General features: G+C 32.6%; 1 protein-coding gene across 1 annotated transcript; it reads right to left on the bottom strand.

The window, feature by feature from the left end:
• Positions 1–4389: 4389 nt before the first annotated feature.
• On the bottom strand, positions 4390–9364 carry LOC111679911 (toll-like receptor 7). The gene has a single exon (XM_023441515.2). The coding sequence runs from the start codon at positions 9183–9185 to the stop codon at positions 4779–4781; it is 4407 nt and encodes a 1468-aa protein (XP_023297283.2). The 5' UTR covers positions 9186–9364; the 3' UTR covers positions 4390–4778.
• Between the last annotated feature and the right edge of the window lie 1794 nt (positions 9365–11158).

Raw genomic sequence — 11158 nt, 5'->3', positions numbered from 1 at the left:
GGGATTTGAAATGAGAAATGGGTAAAGATAAGGAATTACATAAAGGGTTTAGTGGGGTTTAAAAATTGTTAAAATATAGTAGAGAGTAAAATCACTGACTACAAAGTGTGATTTTTTATATTTGTAGGTGAATTTGATTACTTTTGGCTTTTCAGAGTCTTTGAATGTAAACTAGTTTTAAAGCAGGCTTAGGCAAAGAGCTCTCTTGAGAACTCTCTTGCTTTAACTTGTTTAGTTACTTAAGTTCTCTCTTGTTTGGAAACCAAGCAAAACCAGCTATAGAGCTTGCTAATCAACTTTTTGCTTGTTTTTCTCTTAACAATAAAATTGGAGAGCCAGAAAGCGTTTTGCCTATACCCGTTTAAAAGTTGCTGAAAGCTAGATTTACTCTCTGTTTGTTTATAAGTATAAAGTGAGATGAGACTTTAATTTAGTTGATACAACAAAATGATAAATTTGAGTAATTATAAAAGCATTTATTTAAACTGTTTTATATTTGTATACAAAATTTGAGGTAAACAATTTTTTCATTTGTTATAAGAGAGAATAGTTAGCTTTTATATTTTAATAAAAAAAATGAAGGTTTTAAAAAAAGAAAATAAATGCAGACATTTTTTGCTTAATTTTTTTTAATTATATCAGAGTAAGTTTATTGTTATAAACTGGGAGTATAGGGCTTGTAATGTTTTTCAATATTGTTGTTTTTTATATATTTTTTATAAGTTTTTTTTTTTTAGTTTAATACTTAGGCAGTAGTTTGTCAAAAAAAGAAAACATTTTTTAAATATGTATATATGACAGTGTTTAATTTTTAATTGTTTTTAATAGTTGGGTTTTTGTTTTGTTATAAATAATTAATTAAATTAAAATAAATATTTACAATAAACTTGATGTTATTTTTCGTTTAATTTTTTGTTTTAAATTTTTTATTTCAGTTTTTTTTTTTACTTTTTATTTATAAAGTGTTTATTTGTATGAGTGTTTTAATGTATATATATATTTAATAGTCTTTGTTTGTGTTGGTTTTTTTCACTTATTTCTTTTTATTTTAGTATTTTGTATGTAGAGTGTGGAAAAAATATTTATAAGATAATACATACATTATTTTTACTTGCTTTTTTTATTATTATAAATTTACATATCCTAAATTCTAGTCACTGGGGTTAGGTAGTGTTTTTGTTATTTTTTTTTTCTCTCTTTAGTTGCAGCTGTGTGTGTGTTTTTTTTTTTTTTTTAATTTAAAGCAGCCCGTATAATTTTTTTTTGTATGAGATTTCAGTTTTTTTTTTTCATTTGTTTTATAAATTTGTCATAAAAAAAAAAACTGTAAAGGAAAATGTTAATAGTGAAAAAAATTTTAAAGGGTTTGAAGTGTATAAAATTATTTTTAGGAAAAGAGTGAATTTTCTGAAAATTATAGGAAACAAAAATAATTTCCTAAATATTCAATCTGAACGATTAAGTTCTATAATAGTTAATATTAACGTTTAAGCGTCTTCTCAGCAAACAAATCATTAAGTCTTCACAGATAAATAGAAATATTTTAAAAATTAAATAGAATGACAGATGGACGGACAGACTAACAGACGGACGTTGTTCTAAGCAGTGAATTTACAAAGTACTTACCAGGACACGAAGCTGTTTTCGTATTATTAGAAAAGATATACAAAAGTGTTAAAGACTTCAGCAGACAGACAGACAGACAGATAGACAGACAGACAAACAGACGGACAGACAGACAGACAGACAGACAGACAGACAGACAGACAGACAGACAGACAGACAGACAAAGGCTGACAGACAAACAAAGGCAGACAGACTAACAGACAGACAGAAAGACAGACAGAAAGACAGACAGACAAAGGCTGACAGACAGACAAACAAAGGCAGACAGACTAACAGGCAGACAGACAGACAGACTGACTGATAGACAGATAAAAGGATGGACAGACATAACAACTTCTTAGAATCCAAGCTATTATTTTTATATACTTTTCAATTTTTCTCAAGTGAAATAACGAAATCTTTGTTGTTGTCGATTAGAAAAATTCACCTTAAAGCAATGAATCTGAGTGCCATGTTTCCACAATTGATTATTATGCTTATTTCATACATCTTTTGAAATACGTTTCATGTTGCAGTAACATAATCGACAGTTTATTTGGGTAACTAAATTATACGTTTCTATGTAAATATGTTAGGGAATAAAAAACGGTTCCAATTTTTTCCCTGTTGAAAAAAGTATATTGACAAAAATCTACTTCAAAGGGTTCCTTAGATTTTTAGAACTTACACCACTATAATGAGGAGCGCATTATGCTTTTGTGATGATGTTTGTATTACCCAAAAAATATTGGTACTACACTTATACCATTTGGCTCAGAATATCTTTCTGAGTCGAGACTAAGCTATGCCAGTCCTTTTGAACCTTGTGCTCACGCGATGACTAGCAATTTTCTACAAAATTTTATGAAATTTCTTTCCCATATGAAACAATCTATGGATTTTATTTGTCTTTGTTATGAAAAGTCTACAGCCCTCTATATGAAAGGCTAGAGCAATTTTATGTTTACATATAAGAAACTAGCTCGCGAATATTTGCGAATCTTTTTATAAAGGGTGCTTGTGAGATTTTTCTTTAAAATATAATAAGAGCAGCGTTCCTAGATGAACCAATCTATAGACTTTTCTTCTTAGTGGTATTAGTAAAAAATTAATAATAAGATAGTAAGTTGGACATGGTCGATCATATTAAATGCTACTGTAGCTATATGTTTTTATAACCTACACCACTATAGCGGGAAGTTTGTACTGAAGTTTGTAACACCCAAAAATATTGCTCCTACAACCACCATAAAGTATAACAATCGACTAAAATCACTTTCTGAGTCGGTCTAGATATGTCCGTCTGTCTATCCGTCTGTCTGTCCGTCCATCCGTCCGCCTGTTTGTGTGTCCATGTTAATCTTGTGCGCTCGCTACAGTTCGCAGTTTTCATGAAAATTTAATAAAATTTGGAACATACGACCGCTATTGAAAATGGTTAAAATCGGTCCATAATATTGTCTAGCCCCCATACAACTCTACCCCCTAATAGGGTTATTGGGCTCATAATTACGTTTAATGTTATGTTACCAAAACTCCAAAAACCTTAGTTTTATAGAACTTTAAACGACACTATCTATGGGGCGGGCATCATTTGACCCTCCATACAAACTCCCTTTTGGAAAACGAGTTGAACGTCAAAATTCACTTATATACACTAATAACACTTTCAATTCTACATAAATAACTTTGAAGAGAACGTAAATTCATCTACCAAAATTTAGGAGGATAGGTTAGTATTTCCCCTACTCCCCTATAAGACCTGTTGTAAACATATATTTTTTTACAATAAGTAAAACTGTTCCGGAATTAGGTCAAATGCCAACTAAATGCTTTATTATTTCCAAAACCATACACATTGTTAATATACTGACTGGAGTAGGGTATCATATGGTCGGGTATTTCCCACTATACATTCATATTTGTTAAGATAGTATTTATTATACTCTAAGCAATCACGAGTGACTCACTTTATATTTGTAAGTGAATAATTGAATATATAAGGAATTTTTAAAGAAGTCGACATCGATAAAGTTATGTCCGTCTGTCTGTATAAAAAAATATAACTGTCAAACTGGAAAAATTAACAAAATTATAAAAAAATTGTATTTCTTATAGAAACATTTAAACTATTTTCAACAGAATTTGTCGTTAATGAAATAATTCAAAATGATCTCCGTAGTTGAATTACAAGCAGTCGGAGGGACAGACAGAACGATGGACAGACATAGAAAAACAAAAAAAGTTTTTAGTATTTTATGATTATTTACCAAAATTTCAAACTATTTTCTTTAATAAGAGTTTACAGTACACTGTTTTAACTCAACATCAATTAGAGAAAAATTAAATTATTTAAATTGAACTACTGTACTAAAAATGATAAAATTTTCTCAAAACAAAAAAAAAAAAATCTTCTAATAATTTCCATAACAAAATGTTAGAAAAAAACTTGCACAACTAACCTTTTTCTTTACAAAGAGGCCCCAAAATACAAATATCTTAAAAATTTCAAACACTCCTTCTTTTTTCAAAGCGAAAAAATAAATAAACACTCATTTTCAATTTTTGTTTAATTTTTCAACTATTTACATTTTCCTTTTACAGAATTTGTTTTTTTTTATTATTATTTATTCATATTTTTCATCATTATCATTTTGCATTTACACTTTTTCTTTATGCATTCATTTTATTTAATTATAATTTTGTTTTATCACTTTCGTACTAAATAATATAAAATATAATATAATAAAAAAATACAACTTAAAAATAAACTTAAAAAATATAAGGAAATTATTATAAAAATAAACAGGAACCAGTCCTTAAATATATAAATACAAAATAAAAACGCATACACTCTCAGTCGTTTATTCATATTTTTTTATAACTCTCTTTTGCTCTTCGTTTCTTGCTTTATACTCTTTTGTTAGGAAAATTTACACAATTTATAATTTTTTTTGTTTTTTTTTGTTTTTGAGGAAATTAAAACTTAAGCAAACATTTAAAAATTATTTAATTTAAAATTTATTTTTGCAATTCTAATCAGTACGTTTTTGTTGTTGTTGTTGGGTTTTTTGTTTGTGTTAGTAAAAATTATTATTATTATTTTTTTAGTTTATTTTGCACTATGACTATAAAATGTGTTTGTATGTGTGTTGGGTTAGTTAGAGAAAAAATTACACTAAATAGGCCTGCACATGTGGTCCTTGCTGTTGACCAGGTTGTATTGTTTGGTTGTTGCTACTACTACTGTTGCTGCTGCTGGAGCCATTAGGGTGGGCTGTAGCTTGAGGCTGCAAGGTTTGAGCGGCACCCGGATGTTGTAGCTGTGGATCTATAGCACTAAGGGCACGTTGTTTTTGATTTGCTTGAGGTCGCCAGGTTTGCGACATATTTGCTAAATGTTGATGTTGTTGGTTTTGCTGCTGTTGCTGTTGCAGCTGATGAGGATGAATGTTGCGATGCAGACTATTTATGGCCACACCAGCATTAACTGCCGAGGGTGAGGGTGGTGCTGGTGGCATCATTAACATTTGCTCATTGTCCAGCGTTGAATAGTCTGAATCAATGCTGGAGTATATATGCTCTGAGGGAGGCCTTTGCACATAACCCGCTGTTGTTACAGCTTGATGATGATAATACTGGGGCACTGCCTGCTGCACGGCATTGGGATGTAGATGCGAACTATTGCTGGGATGATGTAAAGTGCTGGTGTGTTGTTCTCCTCTTCTTTGGGGTCGTGGAGAAGGAGTGGCTGTTGTAGCGGAGGAGTAGTTTTGCTCACCTTCTCCCTCAGGACAATAGGCGGGTGGTGGGGCAGGTCTGTACAAAATACCAGGACTGGCAGGCTGTTTAATACGTTCATGATTATGATCCAAAGTATAGTTGTTACCCGTGCGATAATCTACTGGCAGAGCATAGCGCAGTTTCTCCCAAAAATGACGATCACTGCGTCTAATGCGTTGCACAGCTGAAGTCTTCAAATAAGGCAAAAGTTCTATATCATTTTCTGCCTCAAACACAGCTTCAGGTTCTTCGATAACCACCAGTTTTTGAGGTCTTCCTCGAAGAGCATCATGTAAAGCCCTTCTCAATTCACATCTAGACCATTCTGTTTGTAGGAAATTTCTTGTAAGTAAAATAACCACTCTTCGGGATACTCTCGAGGCTTCCAAGATTTGATAATGTGTAGCATCATGTGATAGATCTCTGTGCTGCAAACAAATACGCAAAGGTGGTCTTCCGGTTTCCAATTCGGCCACCAAATACTGACTCACAAACTCTGAATCCTTGGCAGAGTGTAGCAGTATGGCATCGTATAATTTCTCAGATTCTTCACAACGTGGTCCGAAAACCCTGACACCATAATGAGCAAACAACCAGATGCGTAAAGATTCACGGAAAACAAAGATAATAATGACTACTATAAGCAGGAAAACTAAAGCTAAAGCTGCCGCCAGCAGAGGAATGTAAGTCTTTGGTATGCCATGTTGTAGCATAGAACCACCAGCATAATAATCACTGCAGGCAGCAGTAACATTAAAATCCAATTCACGTTTACGATTACCAGTTGCTAAGCTGCCTACACCACCACTAGCACTGCCCAGAGTTGAGGCATATATACCGGAGGTTTCTTCCATACAGTATATATCCTGGGAATCTTGTACAATGACTGCATTGTCTGCCACATATGAGGTAAGTTCTTGCAAAAATTTACAACGACAAGACCAATGATTGCGACCCAAAGCAATGCTGCGTAAAGCTTTGAACTGAGGTAGCTGCAATTGCCAAATGGGCAGAGTAACCAAACGATTGCCATCCAAACGCAAAACTTCCAAAGACTGCAAAGGAGCCAAGGTGGCATTTTCTATAGAGGTCAACAGGTTGTTGTGTAAGTATAACTCTTTCAAGGCGGACAAATGTTCAAATTCATAACCCTGCAGGGTTTGCATTAAATTATCTTCTAAATGCAAAACCTGCAAGGAAATCAAACCGGCAAAGGTGCGGTTTTGTATGCTGGCCACACGACTGGCGTTAACATATAAAGATTTTAGGTTCTTTCTACCTATGAAAGCATGATTTTTCAGCACTGGGAAGTTATTGCCATCCAAATACACCACACTAGAATCCATGGGTACTCTTCTGGGTAATTCCATAGTTTGTTGACCACCACAGTCGACGACATTGGTAGACCATATCTGATCATGATAGCAGGTGCAATTGTTGGGACAAGTCATTTCACAATCACAAGCATCAAAGTCACAGCAATGGCACAAGGCAAAGCAATGGGAATCATAGCGGCACAGGAAATCTTGAGGTTTTAAAGTGCCCAAAGAGCGTACAGGAGCACCTCTAGCATGAGGCATAACACATTCAATATTAGCCAGATCCATAACGCGAGGATGTTGTCGAGTAGTCAAATTATTAATACGCTGCAGCCAGTCCATGGTGCAATCACATTCAAAAGGATTACCACCTAAGTAGAACTCAGGCAATTGCTTTAGGGGACCCACAGGTGCCACTCTTAATTGTTGTAGTTGTAATTTAGACATGGCGTTAGCATAAAGATCCACTCTGGCCAAATTCACTTTATCCACAAACGTATTAGGATGGATGGTGTTGATGAGATTGTTGTTGATAAACAGTAACTCTATGGTATTGGGTATAGACATGGGTCCTATCTCCGTAATACGATTATGACTAGCATCCAAAGTTTTAACACGTATTTCCTCTTGTAGTTTATAATAGTTACCCAAAGCTTCTATATAATTGCCATGAATATCCAGCCATTTGAGATTGGAAGGTATGAAAGCATAATCAAACCAAACCAAATGATTCTCCGAAAGATTTAACCACAGCAAAGACATTAGGGTAGCAAATACACCATTAATATCCGATAGAAAATTACGATCCAAACGTATGGCCTCTAGTTCATAGTTCTTATCAAACGAGCCCCTCTCTATGCTTTGTATGCGATTCTTGGCCAAATTTAAAACACTTAAACGGGAAAGATCAGCAAACATACCCACCGAGACGTTGCCAATTTGATTGTCGATCAAACGTAAACCAGTAAGTTGATGCAAATTCTTGAAACTATCATTGTCTATGGTGCGTATTTGATTTTCACCCAAATCTAAAGTGCGTAACATCGATAGATCCTGTATAGCTTTGGGCACTTCATTCAATTGATTAGAACTCAAATCAAGTTCTTTTAAATCTGAGCAATTTTTGAAAATATTAGGTTCAATAACACTAATCAAGTTATTGTTTAAGGTCAATTTGGATAAAACATATAAACCATTGAACAGTTTATCATCCAAAGTATGTAGACGATTCTCAGCCAGGTTTAGAGTGTGTAAATTATATAAAGGCAGAAAGGAGTTTTCTTCTATATGGCCTATAGAGTTATTGCGTAGATTGAGATTCTGCAGAAAATACAACTCCTTAAAAGTGCGATAGTCTATGCGTGTTAAGGCATTATGAGCCAAATTCAATTCTATCAGCCTTATCAAACCAGCAAAGGTGGTATTGTCTATGTGGTTGGAGGTCAATTGGTTGCCAGACAAATCCACCACTAGCAATTGCTCTAAACGATGAAATAATCCTTTGGGTAATTCATACAGTTCATTGTTTTTCAAATGTATTTCACGCAATTCTTTGGAACCAGCAAATAAACCCTCGGGTAAGGTCTCTAAATGATTATTGCTTAAATTAACAATACGCAAAGAGGACAAACCCGCCAACGCTTCGCCAGACAACTCTGAGATGTTATTATGCTGCAAGTTAAGATGCTGTAAACGTCTCAATCTTGAGATGCCCCAAGATTCTGTTATGGATCTCAATTCATTAAAGCTGGCATCTAAAATCTGCAATTCACTGCCACCATTACAATTCATATCAGCAAAACCTAAATTTTCAGCTGCTCTAATGCGATTATGGGTTAAATTCAAAATTTGCAAATTACCCACTGGACACAAGAAGCCCAAAGGTAAAGCTCTCAAATTATTATCCGCCAATTCTAACTCAGTCAACTGCTTAAGGCCATTTAAAGAATCGGGAAATAATTCCAAAGTTTTACTAGGACCCCATTCTGAATTGTGGGTGTTTATGCTCAATGTCTTGACCGTATTCAAACCCTCAAAAGCATTATTGGGCAATTGCAATAGTTTACAAGAAACCAGTTTCAATTCATCCAATGTCTGCAGGCGGGCAAAGGCCGCTTGTGGCAGTTGTGATTCAAATAAATACAAATCACTGCATTTTATCTCCAGCTGGCTAAAACCATCAGCACCTTGTAAATCCAATGCCAGCGAACGTTCGATCAAACGTAAATTACATTTAACTGATGTGGTACCATTGTATTGCCAGGAACATTGATTCGTAGAGGCTGATTGTGTGGTGGCCAACTGTTGTTGAATGGATGTGGCAGTGGCTAAAGCGGCTACTTGAGCTAAATTTGTGGCTTTAACTGTATAGTATCCAAATTGCAGAAAAAGCAGCACAATTAAATAACTCCATAAATGATGAAATGCAAAATGTTGTTGTTGTAGTTGTCTTAAATGCATTTTCATAAATTTAAGCATTTTAGCAAAGTTTTTGCTTTTCTTTTGGGGGAGTTTAAGGAGAGGCGGGAGTTTGATTTGTTTTTTCTAGTTTAAACAGTTTTCATAAGTTGTTTAGTTTTTTTTTTTTTTTTTGTTTAAAGTTATTTTTTTCACTTTTTAAAGTAAATTTATTTTTTAAATAGGTTTATTTTTTCTATAGTAAACAACATGTTTTTAAATTTTGTTTTAAATTTTAGATTTTACATTTGTTATTTTATTTCACATTTTTGTTGTTATTGAATTTTCGTTTAAATTTTTTATTAAATTTCACTTTTCTAATTATGTTGTTTTTTCTAACAACTTCTTTTATTTAAATATCTTATTTTTCTTAAGTAATTTTCTTTTATTTTTTTCTAATTCCAAAAAATTTTCATTCACAAAATTTCGTTCTTTTCGTTTTTTTCCTTCTACGTTCGTTTTTCACTTGTTTTAATTTTGCTTCTTTTTTATATGTTTTGGTTTAAGGAAAAAATGGATTTTTTCTTTCGTTTTTATATCATGTATGTATGTGTGTATGTTTATTTGTGTGTGTGTGTTTTTTTCACGTTATTATATGGAGTTTTAGTTTTTGATAGAAAACAAAAAACCGATTTTTTTCAATTTATTGAAAATGTATGAGAAAAATTGCCCGTCATTACACGTCCGTTCTTTTAGATGCTCGGACTCGAACTGATTTGTAAAAATTTCAAACATCAAATATGCCATGAATTTGTGTTCCTATAATACTTGCAACAGCCATATACTTCGTTTCCACAACATAGAGAAAACAACAAGAACAACATACATAAACATTTACACTCGTTGTACAATACAAGAAAATAAAAGAATAAATAAAGAAACGAGAGTAATAATAAAAGTAGAGAAAACACACTCAACCAAACCCTTAGTAAAAGAGAGCCTAAAACTCTATGCTCTCTGAAGTAAAAAAGAGAGTGGAATTAAAAATTCATAATACAAAAATAAAAGTAATAATAAATACTATTTCTATAATAAGCTTCTTAAACAAATAACTTCCATAACAAAAGATTTTTCTTTAAACCTTTCCCTTCTCCCTTTAACTTTAATATTTAACTCTTATAAGGACTTAAACTATATAAAATTTTAGTCCTTTTTAAGTTTTTCTTATACTGAGCATGTTATATAAACTAACGCCACCTAACGACTTTTTCTGGAACTTCCCTACATGTTTATATCCTTCAAAACTCAAAATTACTACCACCTCTACTGTTACATTCTCTTTTTCGCACCACATAGAAGACACAAATCCTGCCGCTAAAACTCAAAAGGCGCTGCAAATCCTTCATGTTAACACTCTCTTCAAATAAGTGTCGCACAAATAAACTCTTGTTAAGTTCTCTTACTAATACTCTTTGTTTGGTAACTTACTCTCTTTGAGTGTAATATCTACAATTGAGTGTTAGTGTTAATTAAAAGAGTTTTGAACTTCTATTTATGTGTGTGTCTTTTTTAAAGAAGTGTATAATATAATCAAAAGAAAAATGTCAATTTGTTGGGGGGTTTTTCTTCTATATTTTGTACAATGTTTGACATCGTTGATAAAAGAGTTTCTTTTTCTGGAAACTATTTTTTAAATAATTTTTTATTAGCTTTTTAAAGAACAATAGTAATGACATTTCCCTAAGTCTTGAATATTATAAAAACTATGTTCTGACAACAATAAATTAAATGATTACCATTATTAAAAAAAGGGCCCCATGGAAGCTCTCATATGTGGAAAAATATAGAAAAAAATAACAAACAATTAAACAAAAATTAAATTCGGTACAAAATTTCAGTTTTATAACTAAAACTACGACAGAACAAGAATAGAACTATAACAGAATTAGAACAGAACTAGAACAGAACTAGAACAGAACTAGAACAGAACTAGAACAGAACTAGAACAGAACTAGAACAGTACTAGAACAGAACTAGAACAGAACTAGAACAGA

Source organism: Lucilia cuprina, chromosome 6 (assembly GCF_022045245.1).
Source record: "Lucilia cuprina isolate Lc7/37 chromosome 6, ASM2204524v1, whole genome shotgun sequence".
Classification (NCBI taxonomy): domain Eukaryota; kingdom Metazoa; phylum Arthropoda; class Insecta; order Diptera; family Calliphoridae; genus Lucilia; species Lucilia cuprina.
This window is presented reverse-complemented; position numbering and strand designations above follow the sequence as displayed.

Bases quoted from the DNA above. Each gene is read 5' to 3' on its own strand.
- LOC111679911 (XM_023441515.2), bottom strand. From the start codon at position 9,185: ATGCTTAAATTTATGAAAATGCATTTAAGACAACTACAACAACAACAT.